Raw genomic sequence first — 19,415 nt, 5'->3', positions numbered from 1 at the left:
GAACAAGCAGTAATGAATAAAACCGGAGAACATCATTAAAATAGATGTAAGTCAGAACTGCAGGCATGTTACAGAGTGGGGTAGCACAGTTAAGCAAAACTTGCAGAATTAAGTCAATACCGTTTTGCTGTTTCGACTTATATACCGCCGCATAGCACTAAAGCACTCTGAGGACATTTTACGGCATAATTATGCAAACAACATTTTGTAGGATACAGTCAAAACCATACACCTCTTGATGGGTCTTTGTGTCTTCGCAGAGACGCGGAGTTGTGCAGTGCAAGATTTTTCAAATGAGTTACAGATTCCAAACTGAAATAGCCTTTGGGGCAAGGGATAGCTCATCAGCCCCATCTGGTGCAGCCAGTTGTCAGAGATGATGGACGCTACAATCTAGAACATCCAATGGGTGGAGGCTCCTTTAGGACAGTCATGGGTTGTTGCTCATACATGCCCAGATTCTGCATTAAAACACTTGGGTGCTGCTCTGAAAGAGCTCTAGCGCTATGTCACTTAGCCAAGGAGGTGTTGGGAAGGAGGACTGAGAAGGATCATTCTTTTTTCTTTTCCTAGCTTTCTCTCCCATTCTAGGCTCCTCCTTCCCAGACTGGCTCATCAAAGCATCCCTTTTAGAGTCCCACAGTGCGCTGCAACTTCTGGCTTTTGCATCCCTAATTCCCCTTAGCAAAAGAGATGCGTTTTTCACTTTCCACCAACCCACAAAGGCCAGGAAGCTATCCTTCTAGATGTACCTGGTTCTCCCTCACCCCTCTCATCTCCCTGCTGCTTTGCATGGCCCTTTTGCCAGTTGCCCCGATTCTCCTAGTGTTTCCCTTTGACAGCAGGTGCTCCCCCACGAACAGAGCCGGTGATCCCGTCCGCCTCTGCTTCAGAGCTGCATGGGGTGGTGCACAAGGCTATGTGAGAACTACCAACACAGTCTTACAGGACTCGGCAGCTTACTTTTCGAATAGTTCACTCCGAGAAAAGTGAAGGGACATGTTTTCAGCCTCCGAATCATCTGCCACTCACCACATTTGCTGCTATTATTTAAACACTCTGCCGGGGCCCGATTCGGACTGAGGGTTGCCAGTTGCTGACCTTCCTTGCTGTCGCATTAACAGATCTTAATTTCTTTTATATGCATCTTCAAATCCCTAACAGGTTAATTTACAAGGTAATCACAAGCCATTAAATCATCCACACACAACACCTTGCGGTATAGCCGGTTGGATGATTGCATCGCCCACGTGAATTCTGATTGTCAGAGGCAACAAGTCCTGACCTTGTAAGGCTTAAAAGGCTGGTTTATATTTCTGTCTAGAAGTCAAGAGGGCAGATCTCATGTTTGCTCTGAGAATTTGGGTCACGGAGTGATATTTGCATTTATTCTTTTTGCACGACCGACTGGGGGAAACAGCAAACAACAAGGGTGGGAAGCGGCGGTGTCTGTCTGGAGGGGCTCCTCTCCATTAAAAGAGACTTGATTTTGCTTTCTCCTTCCAGTGCCGTTAGCGTGGGCACCGATATGCTGGAGCTTGACTGCCACATGACGAAGGACGAACAAGTTGTGGTCTCCCACGACGAGAACCTGAAACGGTCGACGGGGATCAACGTCAATATCTCCGACCTCAAGTACTCTGTGAGTCCTAGGGGCCCCCTCGGGATCCTGAAAATGCACTTCTCCGTTCCAAAGGATAGGCTGACCCGTGGGCAGCCTTGTTGCCAAAGCCAAAGCCCTAAATATCCAAACAGAAATCCCCAGTCGCATTTTATGCATGTAAGAGATTACATTCCCCTCCACCTGAAACTTTGGAAATAATCAGCTAAACTGTTTATGGGTGTTGGAGTCGAAAAAAATAGAGATCAGATGATCGCTTCTGCCTGCTAAAGTGACTTAAGAATCCTGGTAAAACAAACAATTTATATTCCCATTTTAATTTGTATGTTTCCATTTATTTGTTATTTAATTTATATACCACCCTATTTTTCTCGTTTCCCTCACACTTAATCCATTGTTCTTTTCTCTATCAAGATGACTTGTTCCTGTGTGGGAGCTGATAGGTTGGACCACATCTTGTGGAGGAGCTGATAGGTTGGACCATGTCTTGTGGGGTAGTTGATATGCTGGACTATGTCTTGTGGGGGAGCTGATAGTTCGGACCACATCTTGATGATGACCCTTCAGGTTTTCTAAGTGGACACATATGTGTATTTGAATGCATATGACTTTACTTTTCTATTTTGTTTTTTTCAAAGGAACTCCCACCGTATCTCTGCCGGTTGGATGTAAGTTTCCAGAAAGGTAATGCCTGACATTTCTCAGTGCTTTCAAAATATAGTGGATTATGTATTTAAGATCTTCCTGTATACTTGCTTTCAAAATTGGAAGTTGCAGGGTTATCCTGCATGCAACTTCCTTTTATTTTATTTTTGTCCAGCTTGCCACCTTTTCATGACAGTTTATATTTAGAATAAAAGCGATGCGGCTGTTAATCCAAACTGGATGTTTGCCTCCTCCATCAAAGTCAGGGTGTAGCAACCAGGTTTCGGATGTCCATCACGTAGTGACGTTCGGATTTAGGGGCTGGCTTAAAGAATGTAAGAGGAAGACCAGTAGGTCTTACACGGAAGCATGCCTTGCGTCCAGAAGGTGGCAAGTTCAAGCCCTCAGCATCTCTGGTTGGGCAAAGAACGATGGCCATCTGAGGTCTGGGCGAGCTGCTGCTGAGACACCAGAGTGGGAAGCGTGCGGGTGTCACGCATCCACGTGCCTCCATTGTGGAGTGTCTTGATCTTGAAGGGGCCAGTGGTTTGGCTGGATGTCGAGGAAGCTTTGTCTGGAAAGGACCTTGAACAAGGCAACCTATTGGCTTGATGTCCAATCCAGGTTTTGCAACTCAGGTAATCTGTGAAACAGCCCTCAATCCTAACTGAGGATAATTTGCAAGTATCCGGGCAGCCATCCACCCCCTTTTGCTTCTGTCCCTCAGAGTGCCACTGTGAGGGCGAAGACAAGCGCATCCCGCTCCTTAAGGAGGTGTTCGAAGCCTTTCCCCACACCCCCGTCAACATCGACATCAAAGTGAACAACGACACGCTGATTAAGAAGGTGGGTCCTTCTACCTGCTTCCGTTTACGGTGTAAATAAATGCATACACACCTAGAAGCAGGTGGTAGAAACTAGAAAGGTGGGAACGAAAGAATGAAGAAAGCGAAAGTGACACGGCACCTTTAAAAAGCAACTGCTCTGTTTTGATGTGAGCTTTCACGGACATCTCCACTTCCTCAGACTTGTCCATAAAAGCTCACATTAAAACGTAGCGCTTAGTCCTTTAAGGTGCTTTAAGGAACAATCTTGATCCTCAATGAAATCGGTCCTTGGGATATTTGATCAAATCCATTTCCAAGGATGCTATCATCTTGTTATGCAATGTTTTATTGACTTCAGGCCTAGGGAGGAGCCTGTTAGGCTGTAAATTTCTTTTCTCCAGCACCGAAAGTCACATTTCGCATCGATTGCTGTTCCTTATCTCGAACGCTCAGTGGTGAACTCCCCACGTAATAGTGTCATACTGCCCATATGCACAACTGTACGAAAAGCCACCTCTCTCTTTCGTGTCTTGATTCCAGGTTTCAGAGTTGGTGACCTGCTACAAGCGGGAGCATTTAACAGTCTGGGGCAGCGTCAGTCACGAAGTTGTGGACAAGTGTCACAAAGAAGTAAGTGGCCAGGATTTCATCGGATTAACTCTTCTGCCCGCCCTCCCAAAGAGCGGCGTGCAAAGTTAACTGGGAGCATCTCAGCATTATTTCCGAAGCAACCCAGTGGTGTGGGATCGGCCGAGAGTGTGGGTTGCGGAGTGAGTTTCACGTCTAAGCTGGAATATCATCAACCTGGGTCCTCTCAGGCTGGTGCTGTAATTATATACTTTATATCCCCCTTGTAAGAAGGATCCTGTTTCACCGAGAACCCGTCTCGGTTTTCTTTCTTTCCTAGCGAAGCTGAAAGGTTAAACCAGGAGGCGTTTTAAAAGTTGCTGCCTGCGGAGCCCGCTTGTTATCAGCACGAGGCCCATTTTGCTCGTAATTCATGACCTTGGTTTAGATTCTGAGAACACGGGTCTTGATGTGGGGGGCGAGGGTGTCCACCCGCCCTTTCCAGATTTGCCCCCTTTTTCAAAACCCCAGACATGATTAGAAAATAATTCCTAGTTTGGGCCGTTTGGGGACTTCAGAAGGCACGATCGATCCAAATGGACCCTCCAGCCCAGAAAGGAGAAGGCCGTGAATTCTAAGGGCAGCCACAAAGGAACTAGGAAAGATTTTCAAGTGTGTGAATAGGTCACCAAGATCAAGCCAAGGCCAAGATATTCGCGCCTATTGATCTAGGAGTCACTTTCTTTGTCTTTCTGGTGGCCCATGGTATCTGTAGAGCTCTCCTCCAGCACCACCTTTCGAGTGACGTCTTCCCAGTTGCTGTGTACAGATGTGAAAGCTTGGCAGTGAAGAAACCCATTGGGGGGGGGAAATGATTCATTTGAAAAATGGTGCTGAAGGAGAGACTTGCCAGGAAAAAAACAGGCCAGTAGGCCCTAGAACCGTGGTTTCTCACTTTGGGTCCCCAGCTGTTCTTGGACGCCGACTCCCAGAAACCCCAGTCAGCACAGCGAGCAGTGAAGGCTTCTGGGAGTTGTAGTCCGAGAACAGCTGGGGACCCGAGGTTGAGAACTACCAGCCTGGATCAAATCAAGCCTGGACTCTCTCTGGAAGCAAGAAATGACGCAACAGAGACTGTCAGACTGTTGACACTGCGTGGGAGGTAGTAAATGACTACCCTAACCGGTCCCATAAATCACAAATGAGACAGACGCCTGACTCACTGGGCCTTGTACACTTGCCTCCCTCTGTCTAACCTTTCCACCTTTGCCTGAAGCAGCCTCGTTCAAGACCGAACCACACTCCGGATCCAGGCCTTCTCAATTCTGAAACTGTTTGTTGACAGTGATTGCAGGGAAAGGCACGGGCAGATGGGCAGGGAGGGAGCAAGGCTTTGCTGTTCCATAACAGAAATCCATCCAGAGCCGGGCAGAGCCCCCAAAATGCTGTTCCTCCTGTCTCCCCACCCCTGGGAGTTTTGCTGTTCTTTCCCTTGTTCGTCTTAGAACTGAGACAGCCATTAAATCCCCAATGGAAAAAACACAGGAAAACAAACGTAGAAGGGCGGCTTTCTCTCTGATCTGATTGCAACCTGCCATAATCGGGGAGGGGGTGACACCTCCTCTGTTCCTAATCTGATGATTCCCCCCCCCCCAGAATGACCGCATCCCCATCCTCTTCTGTTTGCGGCGGGTCCTTCTCCTCCTCGGCCTATTTTACACCGGCTTGCTTCCCTTCTTCCCCATCCTGGAGGAGTTCCTAGAGATTCCGATGCCGTCCATCATCCTCAAGTAAGTCCCCGTGCTTTGTAAACAGCCTCCGTTGGGGGGGGGGAGGCAGAACCGCAGCAGCAGTGAGAGAAGCAGGGTAGCCTTTAAGGCTTGGAGTGTCATCCTGGGGCTCGGAGAAAACCACATTCAAGCTCCCACTGAGCTGTGAATTTGGGCCAGTCGTTTGAATGCCCGAATAGACCTCTGTGCTACAGGATCGCTGTTGCACTTTATGTATCTTTAGATAGAGGCCAGGAAATCACTGTCCTCGTCTCCTTCAGCTGCGCCAGTCTTTAGCGTGCTTTTATTTTAAGAATTTTTGCAAGTTCTTCAGAGACTGTCTGGAATCTACCAAGTCAGATATGTTCATTCTAAATAGGTAAACAACAATAAACTCAAGCTCGTTTATTCTCATCTTAGGCTGAAGGAACCTGAGAAAATCTCAAGGGGTCAACGGTTTACCATCTGGCTGACCGACACGTAAGAGTGCTTCTGTTCTTCGGCCCTTTGTCACAATCCCATGATTTGACTGCTCATTCTCTATTTTAAATTTTTTTTAAAAAAAACAGAAATGTGTATTTATATGTGTTTCCATGGTGTATCCTCCATACTATTTTACCCAGGCTTCGTGCTCTGGAGAGGACACTCCAGCTTCGCATACAGCGTCGAAACAACACGGGAAGTAGCAGTTACCGGTTATAAGTCTCTGCTCAATTGGCGTAGAGCAGGACGCCAGGGGCTACTTCTGACGGTGGGAGAGGTCATTGCACCTCACTAGGTAGATACCGCCCGCCTTAAGCTGGGCAGCCCCCAGCCAGTAAGGTGCTACCTCGCCACGGTCTGTTAACCTCACGGGGTGCGTGGGGTTTAGGGTGAAACCCGACAAGCAGATCGACAACCGTGCACCATGCAACAATCATAAGAAAACTTCTGCCCTAAAGCTGGGCACCTGGAATGTACGGACAATGACCCCTGGCTTTCCTGACTACGGCTTTCCGAACGACCTGCAAGAAATAGACGATGTGCGCAAGACAGCTGTCATTGACATGGAACTGAGTAGACTGCAGATGGACATTGTTGCCCTGCAAGAGACAAGACTGCCAGACTCGGGATCTGTCAAAGAAAAAAACTTCTCATTCTTCTGGCAGGGAAAACCATCGAATGAGACCAGGGAATATGGTGTTGGCTTTGCAGTCAGAAACACTCTCCTGAGATGCATTGTTCCACCCACTGTGGGGAGTGAAAGAATCCTGTCTCTGCAGCTCCACTCATCAGCAGGACCAGTAACCCTCATTAGTGCATATGCACCAACACTGTCATCCACTCCAGAAGTGAAAGACAAATTCTACGACGATCTGGCAGCTACTATCAAAAAAGTCCCTGAAAGAGAGTCACTGTTCATTCTTGGAGACTTTAATGCTAGAGTTGGTGCTGATCACAATTCTTGGCCCACTTGTCTAGGCCGTTTTGGCATTGGAAAGATGAACGAAAATGGCCAACGCTTACTGGAGTTTTGCTGTTACTATGGTCTCTGTGTCAGCAACACATTCTTTAATACGAAGCTGCAACACAGAGTTTCCTGGAGACATCCAAGATCCAAGCATTGGCATCAGCTCGATTTGATCCTCACTAGACGTTCTAGCCTTCCTAGTGTTACGATCACACGCAGCTACCAGAGAGCTGATTGCGATACTGATCACTCCCTGGTGTGTAGTAGAGTAAAACTGCGAACAAAGAAATTGTATCACATGAAAAAGGAAGGAAGACCACGTATTGACATCAACAAGACTCGCGATCAAAGAAAAGTGAAGGAATTTGCCCAAGCACTCGAGGAAACCCTTCCAGGTCCAGCTAATGTAAATGCACCTGAACGATGGGAACACTTCAAGAACACTGTCTACAACACTGCCTTGTCCACCTTCGGCAAGAAGACCAGAAAGATGGCTGACTGGTTCGAAGCCCATTCGGAGGAGTTAATGCCAGCCATTGAGGATAAGAGAAGAGCTCTAGCAGCATACAAAACCTGTCCTAGCGAGTACAACCTGCAAGCTCTTCGAGCCGCTCGTAGCCAAGTCCAACAGGCTGCCAGGAGATGCTCCAATGACTACTGGCTTCAGCTTTCCTCTCAGATACAGATAGCAGCGGACACAGGTAACATCAAAGGAATGTATGATGGTATCAAGCAGGCCTTAGGTCCATTACAGAAGAAATCTGCTCCCTTGAAGTCTACTACAGGTGTGATCATCCAGGACCGAGCACAGCAGATGGAACGCTGGGTGCAGCACTACTCCGAGCTATATTCCAGAAAGAATGTAGTAACCGAAGAAGCATTAAATAACATTGAGTGCCTGCCTGTCTTGGAAGAGCTGGACAGCGAACCAACCCTAGCAGAAATAAATGCGGCCTTGGATTCCCTCACCTCTGGCAAGGCACCTGGAAGGGACAACATCCCTGTTGAAGTGCTGAAATGCGGTAAGGAGATCATCATCACCGAACTGTATGAAATCTTTTGTCTCTGCTGGAGGGAAGGTGGAGTACCACAGGACATGAAGGATGCAAACATTGTCACGTTGTACAAGAACAAAGGTGACAGGGGTGACTGCAATAACTACCGTGGTATCTCTCTTCTTAGCGTTGTAGGGAAGCTGCTTGCTCGTGTTGTGCTGAAGAGGCTCCAGGTGCTTGCAGACAGAGTCTATCCGGAATCACAGTGCGGATTTCGAGCAAATAGATCCACCACTGACATGGTATTCTCCCTCCGACAGTTGCAGGAGAAATGCAGGGAACAACAACAGCCACTCTTAGTGGCCTTCATAGACCTTACAAAAGCATTTGACTTGGTTAGCAGGGATGGCCTTTTCAAAATACTTCCCAAGATTGGATGTCCACCTCGTCTCCTTAACATCATCAGGTCCTTCCACGATGGAATGAAAGGCACTGTAGTTTTTGACGGCTCAACATCAGATCCCTTTGACATCCGAAGCGGAGTGAAACAGGGCTGTGTCCTCGCACCAACACTTTTTGGGATCTTTTTTGCTGTCATGCTGAAGCATGCCTTTGGAACTGCAACAGAAGGTGTCTATCTCCGGACTAGATCAGATGGAAAGCTCTTTAATCTCTCTAGATTGAGAGCAAAGACCAAAGTCCAGCTGAAATGCATGAGGGACTTCCTCTTTGCAGACGATGCAGCCATTGTTGCCCACTCTGCTGAAGACCTCCAACAACTCATGAACCGTTTCAGCAAGGCCTGCCAAGACTTTGGACTAACAATCAGCCTGAAGAAAACACAAGTCATGGGCCAGGGTGTGGACTCACCTCCCTCTATTACCATCTCCACACAAGAATTGGAGGTTGTTCATGACTTTGTGTACCTTGGCTCAACCATCTCTGACACCCTCTCTCTAGATGTCGAGCTGGATAAACGCATTGGGAAAGCAGCCACCATGTTCTCTAGACTCACAAAGAGAGTATGGCTCAATAAGAAACTGACAACACATACCAAGATCCAGGTCTATAGAGCCTGTGTCCTGAGCACACTCCTGTACTGCAGCGAGTCCTGGACCCTTTGTGCCCGGCAGGAGAGGAAGCTGAACACCTTCCATATGCGTTGCCTACGACGGATTTTTGGTATCACCTGGCAGGACAGAGTTCCAAATAGAGTAGTCCTAGAACGAGCTGGAGTTTTCAGCATGCATACATTACTGAAACAGAGACGTCTACGCTGGCTTGGGCACGTTGTGAGAATGGCTGATGGTCGGATTCCAAAGGATCTCCTATATGGAGAATTAGTGCAGGGAAATCGCCCCAGAGGGAGACCACAGCTGCGATACAAGGATATCTGCAAGCGGGATCTGAAGGCCTTAGGAATAGACCTCAACAGATGGGAAACTCTGACATCTGATCGTTCAGCCTGGAGGCAGGCAGTGCATCACGGCCTCTCCCAATTTGAAGAGACCCTTATCCAGCAGGCTGAGGCAAAGAGGAAGTCACAAAGGAAGCAAAACCAGGGAGCTGGACAGGGGACAGATTGGATTTGTCTTCAGTGTGGAAGGGATTGTCACTCTCGAATTGGCCTCCTCAGCCACACTAGACGCTGTTCCAAGTCCTCCATACAGAGCACGATACCATAGTCTTTCGAGACTGAAGGATGCCTACTAAAGGTGTATTTTACCAGAACTGGCCACTATAGGGAAGCAGAAACCATGCTTTGTGTGTGCGCGTGTATAGCTATAGAGATATATTAATAAAATTCCCTACTTCCATGATTGTCATCTGCAGGGAGGTGCTTCAGACCGATCCCCCACAGATACCGTGGTCCTATTCTATAGTTTAGCTTTCTAAATGACCGTGAGCCTGTTTTAGATGTTTGGAGAGACACAAACCAGTTTTGATTCCTTCTTTTCTTACAGGCTGTTAATGAGGAAAGCCTTGTTTGATCACCTCACGGCTCGAGGAATACAGGTAGAGCATGATGTGGATTCTGTAACGAGTGTGGCTCTTTGTCTTTCTGTCCCGTGTCCACCTACGGGATGTTGGCCAACTTTGATCCTGCCCGACAGCCGTTCAAGAGCGGGGCCAAGCATTTCTCTGCACTGTGACTAGAGCGTATAGGAGTTTACAGCCCAGCCACATCCAGAAGGCCATCCTGGCTTCCATCCTTCTGTAGAGCTACCATCCATGAAGCATATATTCTGAAGCAGTGGTTCTCAACCTTAGGTCCCCAGATGTTCTTGGACTGCAAACCCCAGAATTCTTGGCCAGCACAGCTCGTGGCGAAGGCTTCTGGGAGTTTTAGTCCAAGAACATCTGCAAACTCAAGGTTGGGAAACCACGGTTTCAAATAATATGTTTCTATTCCTTGTTGTCATGAGACTTGCAGGAACCTGGATGGGCAGCAATGGATGACTAAGGACTAAGCCCTGTATTCTTCCTGCTGAACTGATCTTCTCCCTACTCCCTTGTAGCCCTCGGTAGCTTTCACCAAGCTTCCCTTGGCCGCTTCGCCAAGGGCACTTTAAGCACGACAGAGATCCAGAAAAAGGAAACATAGATGGCTGGAGAAAGCTGGGGGGGGGGGCGCTTAAACACCAACAGCGTATTACTGATGGTTCTCTAACTGCTGAGCAAGTAGCCATGGATCAGAGCAGGTTTTAGAATAAAATAGAACAAGAATCCCATTTGCAGCTGCCTCCCTTTGAGGAATTAAACTACTGCTCCTGAAATACTTCTACTGTATTTTTTTATTCATATCAGAATATTGTGCAGTTTAGAACTGTAAGGGTAGAAAGTAAAAGCCAATTCGAATGTTAAAATAGACTATTTTTTTGACCAGAAACAGGTTGCTTTAATGGTGTCATCTCGGCCATTTGCTAGATCTTCTTTTGTCCACATGGTGGGGCATAAAGTGTATGTGCCTAAGTGCTGCACGGAGTGAAATAATAATTGAATCCCAATATTAGGGGACAGGAGATCAAGGTGGGACTTTGGAGGTTCCCCCTCCTTCGACGTCCACGTACCCTCAATTTCCCCCTTTCTGATTTATTTCATTCCGTAGGGGTGCCAGTTGCCATTTCTGAACCCCTCTGTTCTTCTCTTCAGGTTTATATCTGGGTCTTGAACGAAGAGGAGGAATTCAAGCGCGCCTTTGATTTGGGGGCCACCGGCGTCATGACAGACTATCCCACGAAGCTGAAGGACTTTTTACACGCCTACCCGGTGTAACAGGAAGCACCGGAGTGCTTCTGTTGATCCCGGGAGGCGCAAATGGACATTGATCAGGACAAAGCAGCCAGATGTCTTGATTTTGACTGACCCAGCGAGGGTGGTCTCAACCGGCTGGGTTCTCTTACCTCATTCTTCAGTCATGACACTTCTAGCGATTGTATACAGCTCTATTTATTTACAATTTTCAGTGGTCTAGTTTACTTTTCCTTTTGTAAATAGCTTGGGTGAGCGGGGTCGTACCTGACCTTTGACAAGCCCGGCTCTAGAAGGAGACCTGCCAAGACAGATGACTTGTAGCAGCCCTAGCGATGACTTAAATGTAACTATTGCACCATTTTTCATAGCTAGGATTTCACCCGATTTGCACGTGGAAAACATTCCAGCAAGGCACTGCTTCCCTTTTTTTAAAAATATTTTTTTGCATCCAACGTGTAGGTTTTTCGGGGAAAACCGGTTTCATGTGGCTGAAAAACCATCTGGCTGTCCGAGGCGGCGTAAAGGGATGAGGAAGGAGCAAGAAGCCAAGTGGGAAGAAGGTTGAACCGTGTCTCCCTGCTTAAAATGTTAGTCAGTGTGTACAACTCTTGAGTTGATCGGCAACAGGTCTTAAAAATCCAAGCGGTACCTGCCACTCTTAGTTGCACCAGAATATTAGGGACCTTTGAGGCCAGTTTTCTGTACCAAGCTGCTGCTCCAACATATTCAAGTGGAAGTGTTTTTAATAAATGTAGCAGCCGTCGGCTGTGAACAGAGCAAACGATGGGTGGTTGTAACGTGCAGTGGATAAGCTGACGGTATGAACAGGCGCTGCAGGGCTGTGTTTTTCTCCTGATTCAAAATGTTAAAAAAAAGTCTCCCAGTTCCAGGCTCGGATGTCTCTTGAACCCAGTCCTATTTGTAACGAAGGGCATTTCCCAGAACGAACCTCTGGGTTTTTCTCCTTCAGCTTTTAAAAAGGTTGGTCTTCTTAGACATACAGTATCTCTGTGCGTTTCCTGCTGTCATTCAAATGCAGTGTCTTTATAACAAGAATTTCTGGAGCCTGTTTCAAATCAAAAGAGATGATTCGGCCCCATGTTTGTCCCGCGGGCGTTACCTCTCTTCTGGCATTCAAGAATTTTTCTTCCTGATCTACAGTGAGCTGGAGAAAGCAATGTTTCATTTTGAGTTTGGCTTCACTTAAAGGCATTTAAATGTAAAGAAAAGGCAAGCCCCAAGCAGGAAGAATTAAAATACGGAGAGAGTAGAATGTGGGCGCTGGTTTGGGAAAGATTTCACAGGGAAAGCTAAGAGCAGCTCGTCTCTTAGCCTAACGTCTCGGTTAGCTACTGGGAAGCCAACCTAGAGGTTTCTAAAAATAATTTTTGAACCCTCCTGAACTCTTGATATAGATTTGAGAACCTCGTTTCAAAAACTCTAGAATGTACAGTGGTGCCTCGCAAGACGAGCGCTCCGTTTTACGACGAAATCGCATAACAATGAAGTTTAAGTGATCGCAAAACTATGTTTCCTATGGGGGAATTTCGCTTTGCGATGATCAGTTCCCTGCTTCGGGAACCGATTCTCGCAAAACGACAGTTTTCCTACAGCTGATCGGCGGTTTCAAAATGGCCACCCATTGTTTTCTGGGACGGATTCCTCGCTGCACAGGCAGCGAAAATGGCCGCGCTATGGAGGATCTTCACTGGACGGTGAGTTTCAAGCCCATAGGAACGCATTAATCGGGTTTTAATGCATTTCTATGGGCTTTTTAAGTTCGCTTTACGATGTTTTCGTTCTACAGCAATTTCGCTGGAACGAATTAACATCGTAATGTGAGGCACCACTATACATATAGTTTTGCATAGGGTTGCCTAAGTGTAGCTCAGACTGCTGTGACGTGAGGTGTGTAGCTGTCTCTCAATTTTTTAAAAAAAATCTCTGATAATTTGTATGGTGAATCAGTTTCGCCTCCTTCCAATTAACTTGCTTAAGAAAGTATCTCCTCTCCCCTCTTCCTTCTGTAGGCAAATTGTCTTCTATCTGTCACTATTACTTCTGCTCTGGCATGATGATACCATTAGAAAGTAAACCTCTTCCAGCTGTATTGGGAAGATCTATTTCTTACCTCTTTATGGCACACAGTGAATATTTGCCCAAGGAAGAAATTATATTTTGCCTTTTCTGGTATTAATTCCTTTGCCTTTTTTTGGCCCTCTCTCTGCCTCTCTGGTTGACTTCTTCTGCTGTCATTCTTTATCCAAATAGCTATTACTTGCTCTTTGGGACAGGAAACATGTTTTATTGTTGCGGTATTCTGAAAAACACCTGTATTGATGGTGTCCCGGGATGGCACGTCCAGGGTATAATGCCATGGTATTTCCAAGTGAAAAATCTGCAGAAAATAGTGCTATTTCACGCAAAAGCTTTGTACTGTATTCTCATTTTGCTGAAGACTTCCTCTAACTTAGTGGGTTCTCAGAAATGTGAAATGCCTCCTTCCGACGGATTATCAGGAAAAACTTCCTAACTGTTAGAGCAGTACGACAATGGCACCAGTGACTTTGAGTGGTGGGGAGGGCTCTTAACACTTAGAGGCCTTCAAGAGACACTTGGACAATCCCCTGCCAGATCTTTTGATTTGGATCCCTGCACTGAGCAGGGGGTTGGACTCGATTGCTTTATAGGCCCCTTCCAACTTCACTGTTCTCTGATTCTGTGATGTGCAAGTTGAAAATAAAATAATGTTCCTGTTTTTCTATAGGATCCCTTCCAGTTCTGTAGTTGTAAAGGCCTGTTGGTGCAGTTCACCAACCAAGCTAGCGAAGCACGGCTTTTCAACCAGATCTGGCGTATTTGCTGGGATCAGCGCAACAGCGATCCTGTAGCATAAGCTTACGGGCAGTCCCTCAGTTTTCTGAAGAAGCTGTTTTGTCCTCCTAAACAAAGCTTAAGCTCTGATTTTGGTTCTGATGGGGAAAGTGCACCCTAAAAATACACACCTCTGGCTTAGGAAGAATAGTGTGTGTCACGGCTTTTTAAAAAACCATAGGTTTTGATGACTTTCTCTCTGAAAATTAAATGCAAATAAATTGCATCGGGGAAAATACACAGGAAATTGAATTATCGTTAATCATTTTTGGATTTACTTCCCGTTGTGAAATTCAGATTGCTTTGGTACATAATGTTTTTCCTCCAATTAAATACAAAATAGATATGATAATTGTGCTCTCCCTTAAAAAAAACCCTGAGATCTATGTTCCCTGTTTAAAAAGAGCAAACTCTTAGTTTGGGAACCACATTGAGTCTGAGAAGCTGGGTGGTTCTTCTGCCACTGAACTGCTTTCTCCAAAGGGCCCTGTTCCTGCCACAATTCCCATCACACGCACCCTATCGGAACTCCTTTACTAGCAGGAAACGTTAGTTACAATCGGCTGTATCTGGTACCACCCCGTTAAGGCGTACATCCAGAAGGGTGCCCAAAAGACAAATAACTGCTATTGTAGATCCAATCCGTCCTTAGTAGAAGCCAAAAAAAGGAGTAAACTGAAGCAACTGCTGGATGGATAGTTCAGTAGCTGAAGTCTCTGGCTGTGGAGCCAGAGGTTGGAAGTTCAGTTCCACATAATTGTATCTTGTGGAGAGGGGCTAAACTTCATGATCCACGGGGCCCCTTCCACTGCTGCAATTCAAAGTTTTTTATTAGGTATCTCCCTCCCTTGAGCATCTCGTGGATGAAAACAATCATGCTGGGAGAAAAGTGGGAGAAGCAGCACCTCAAATGTGAGACGGATTGACTCAAAAAAGGAAGCCACAACTTTGCTACTGGAAGCGCTGAACAAGACTATTAATGGCAGGATTTTCTGCTATTAAGACTATTAATGGCAGAACCTTCCTGTTATCAACCCATCCCTGATTAATTTTTTTTCAAAAGCTTGCAATGCACCTACTTGCCACTAAGGGGTGGAAGAACCTTATTTGTTTTTAAATACAGTACTGTATTATTATTTTTTCCATGCTGCCTTTCCTGGCCTTATGCATTTGAATTCATTCAGCAGAAAGGATCTGTCTCTCTCCAGGCTGGCTTGTGCCTAGGAATGATGTAGGATCTGCAATGCAGCGTGCGGGTGGTGTTTGCAACAAAAGACGTTCCTCCCGCCTCAAAGCCGCCTCAAAACCACCCCACAGCGCTCTGCCAAAACGTCGGAAGGTCCCTCTGCCTGAAGCTTTAACATGAAAAACACATACAGTACCTCATTTATCTTCTTTCTTTTTCCCCCTCGATTTTTCCAACAGTGCTGAGATATGAAGACTCTCAAGATGTCAAAGGAAAAGGCAGCCCTAAGGAATAATATTTGAAATACACTGTATTGGGAGTTTTTTTCTTCCAAAAAGGCCTAGCATTAATCCATTCAATTATACTGTATGCCACTTACATAGATTTGAGGCCTTCAGGACGGGCCCAAGGTCCTTTTGGCTCCCCTCCTCCCCTGTAAATTAGCAATAGCCATTCCATCATCATACTTAAACTCTTTCCATTGCAGCTACTTCTTATTAGAACGGTATAAAAGCAGGCGCCCGACCCTGCATTTTCCTTCTCCCTCCCCGTCCTGTTTTTCCTCTAGTGCTGTGCCCCTTGGGCTGTAATTCAGAGACCAAAAACTAGCTTACAGTATATTGATCTGAGAGCAACTCCACATACCTTATTAGCAAGATGCTCAGGAAGACTTTTTCTTTACTTTATTTGCATTCGAATTGTACAAAAGGGTGTTCTTCAGCCTGTTTTGATCTTAAAAAAGAAAACCATGCTCCCCCCATACTTGTATCAGTGTTCATCTATGTAAGGGCCCTATTACGCCACTTTTTGAAACAGATTTCAAAAAGTTCTGTCACCCGAGGGAAGCTAGAATATTGAGTAGCAGGGCTTTGTGGTGGCTCCTCCATCATGAAACCCCCCTATCCAGGCTGGCTTCTTCTCTGTCAGAGTTTCCTGCAAGTAGGTGAAAACATATTTTGCTGTCTTTATTGTCTGGCCATCTTTCAAAGTTTTTATTTCAATCTATTTTTAATTAATATTCGACGGATTTGTTTGTTTGCCGCGAATCTATTTTGCCTCACTTTCATGACCCTACTGGTTAGAAAAGTCATTTATAAATATTTTTTAATCAATGATGAAAGCCTTTTTTTTGCTCAGAGCACTACTGCTAAAAATATCACTGTAATAATTTTGATAAGAATAACAAAATGTTGTATTAATGTTGGTAGTGAGGTGGATGGTGATGCTAAGATCTGTTATGTTTGTGCTGCTTAAACATTGGAGAAATTTCACTCTGGGCTTTAGAGGAACGGGTACACATGGACATTAACATTTCAAGAAGCTCCCCCATGGGGCTAGACCTCATGAAGTCAGTTTTTTCTTTTTCTTTTCTTTTTTTCATTGCCTTGTTTGGTGTCCTTGATGAGGGAATCAAGTGTTCATTTGCTCTGCAAATGTGTTTCCAAAGCACTTCAAAGTAAGTATTTTACCTCTCTTTTCCTTTGGATCAATTGACGATATTTTTTTGCCTCTCTCCCTAATGGAGCTGCAGTCTTAATGTAAACCACAGAGCTATTTTTCCCTCCTGATAAAACATTAGCGGTTTGGGAAGAAAGCCAATGTATTTTAAGCTGGAGACAAAATAGAAATCTCCCCATGCCAAGTTAGACCATAATCTGCTGCTACAAGGCAGTATTAAAAAAAGAAAAAAAAAAGGGATGGGGAAAGGATTCCTCACAGATCCTTTTAAAAAAGTAACTGGGGTGCTAGAGTGTGACCTTGTGACTTTCCGTGTCTGGAAAAAGGTGCTTTTTGTGTGAAGAGAGCATAATGTCGAGGTGAGAGGATCAAACTGAGTCTTGGGAGAGGCAGGTTAAAATCCCTGTCAAGCCATATATTATATTATATTATATTATATTATATTATATTATATTATATTATATTATATTATATTATATTATATTACATTATATTATATTACATTATATTATATTATATTAATATTTTTGACCCCACCTTGCTCCTTAAGAAGGACTCAAGGCAGCTTTTATAATTAACAGGCAATATTAAAAGCTAAAAATTCACATGGAACTCACAGTGGGGCCATACGCTTTCCCCCCTTCCGGCCTGTCCTACCTCATAGGGTTGTCGTGAGGAAGACAGCCACGCTCTCCACCTTGCGCTTACTGGAGGAAAAACAAAGTATGCACGGGGCAAATAAATATAGCAAGCTGTCTTATGAATAAGTTTGCCTCTCTCTCCGTCTTCCCAATATGTTGAATGACAACTTCCACTGCTCCTGGCCACCACGCCGTGGATGATGGGGTTTTTTGAAACCCAGGCAGAGAGGCCATCCATATCAGCCAAGGCCTTAAAAGAGTAAATCGGGGCTGTTTTGCTCAGCCTGGTTTCCTCCAGACTACATGGCACATCATCCCCATACCTGTAAGAAGAGAAGGCTGACACTCTCAATGGAAATCATTTCAAAAATTGATAAGTAGTACACTTGTCATTTTCTGAGCTGAACAACAAGGCCTTTTTGCTGTTTCAAAAACCTGTTTGACTAGAAATGACCCACACACACCCCGGGCAGAAAGAAGGCTTGTCCGTTTCTCCTTCGGGCTGTGCCAGAACCCTTTGGGTCTCTACCTCCAGCACTGTCTCTAAAAATGTTGCTTTCAGGGCTCGGAAGGTTTCGATTTGACCGTACATCCCCAGGAAGTCCCTTGCTGGACTGTAGATCTTTTTGGAGGTCATGACATCCTATAGTGGAAAAGTAGGAAGCAATGGGAACGGCAGCAAAATCGTCATTGACAACATCATGGCTTCACAGACCTCTTCCACCACCAGTGGGATGTTAGCGATCAGTTCTGCTCCGGCCAGTCTTTACGCAGAAGAAATAAACCATCACAAATCTGACATCAAAAATGGCAGCATTCAAGTGATCTGTAAACATTTGAATGAATGAATGGAACGAACGAACATACTAGCCCAGCTAGGACATTCTGTCTTGGTCCCCAATGTGACCATTGTTTTACAAAATCACGTCAAAGATAGGTTTCCATGCCAGAAAACCTGAAGGAAGAAATCATCCACTCTTATCTCTGGGAGCCTGGATAGTGACAACCTTGTTCTTTTTAAAATCACACAGCACTGTGAATAATCCATGCAGGAACGTTGGAGTTCTGCCTAATTACTGTTTGTTAATGACTATTAAAATAATTATCGGTGTTACAACTTTTGGCATTTTAATTCTCGCTGACCTCATTGAGTGCCACCCACTCCTCTAAAGTTGTGCGTAACAATTTGCCAAAGGGGGGGGGTAACAGTTTCTCATTTTGGATGTCCCTTTAGGGACGCTTGAGGTGTAACAAAATGGGCCATCTTTAGGGGTATCACAAGACTACTTTTTTGATGTTGTCGAAACAGATTTAGCTCCATTTCCCTGTGGGAAACAATTATGTTGTTTTTTTTTCCAGGTGAGGGGATGTTCTATCTCCCTTTCTCTCTCCCCCCCCCCACTGGTTTTGAGGAAGCACAAGATTTACTGGGATTCCCATCCAGATTTAACTGGGAACTCTCAAGATATCTTTCCATAAATCTGTAGAAATCCACTTCCTCGCTGTAGCTTCACTTCTGCAGCTGTCTGGTGTGTGCCTGCACTGTTTTAAGGCTGGATTGTACGTCATATAGCCCCCCCCCATGTTAAGGAAGCTGTTCTGGGTCTTCTATTCTCACCTGTATTGCCCTTTCCAGTTTATCAGAGCCATGAAAACATTATGCACCGCCAGCAAATATTTAAATTTACGAAATTTACCTTAAAAGCTCTAGTAGGGTGGCTACAATTTGGTTCGTATATGACAGCACATAACACAAAACATCTAGAAAATTACCTAGGCCATGAAGCCTTCATTCTGATGCCTTTTAAGGCCCCAAATAATTCTCTTTTTTCCTCACTGTAAATCAGGGAACCCCTTCCAGATGCTGTCAAGCTCCAGCCCTCAGAGCCAAAAGCTGAGGGATGATGGGAATGGCTGTCCAGCCAAGATCTGGACCTGCCCCCCCACCTTTCTGGGGGGGGACGGTGGTAGATCCACCACAACTCCCAGTGCCCCCAAGCCAGTGTGTCGGGGGTGCATGGGCTTTGTAGTGAAGACACTTCCAAAGCTGTTTTAAAGCCTCCTCAAGCGACCCACCCTCCAGCTCTGACTTGGGAGGACGGCTACCCTCCAAGGCAGCCCAACGAG

General features: G+C 45.6%; 1 protein-coding gene and 1 long non-coding RNA gene across 2 annotated transcripts in view; one reads left to right on the top strand and one right to left on the bottom strand.

The window, feature by feature from the left end:
• The window catches only part of GDPD1 (glycerophosphodiester phosphodiesterase domain containing 1), a 23,707-nt gene extending 11,797 nt beyond the window's left edge, over window positions 1-11,910 (top strand). Inside the window, exons 3-10 of the mRNA XM_072978566.2 lie at window positions 1,507-1,642; window positions 2,260-2,305; window positions 2,994-3,112; window positions 3,634-3,723; window positions 5,317-5,450; window positions 5,850-5,909; window positions 9,839-9,890; window positions 11,028-11,910. Coding sequence (XP_072834667.2) covers window positions 1,507-1,642; window positions 2,260-2,305; window positions 2,994-3,112; window positions 3,634-3,723; window positions 5,317-5,450; window positions 5,850-5,909; window positions 9,839-9,890; window positions 11,028-11,150 — 760 coding nt within the window. The 3' untranslated portion in view covers window positions 11,151-11,910. The remainder of the gene's footprint in view (window positions 1-1,506; window positions 1,643-2,259; window positions 2,306-2,993; window positions 3,113-3,633; window positions 3,724-5,316; window positions 5,451-5,849; window positions 5,910-9,838; window positions 9,891-11,027) is intronic.
• The window catches only part of LOC140701755 (uncharacterized), a 23,741-nt gene extending 4,326 nt beyond the window's left edge, over window positions 1-19,415 (bottom strand). Inside the window, exon 1 of the long non-coding RNA XR_013538087.1 lies at window positions 15,386-19,415. This is a non-coding gene — a long non-coding RNA (uncharacterized LOC140701755). The remainder of the gene's footprint in view (window positions 1-15,385) is intronic.

Source organism: Pogona vitticeps, chromosome 7, assembly GCF_051106095.1.
Source record: "Pogona vitticeps strain Pit_001003342236 chromosome 7, PviZW2.1, whole genome shotgun sequence".
In the NCBI taxonomy this organism is placed as follows: domain Eukaryota; kingdom Metazoa; phylum Chordata; class Lepidosauria; order Squamata; family Agamidae; genus Pogona; species Pogona vitticeps.
This window is presented reverse-complemented; position numbering and strand designations above follow the sequence as displayed.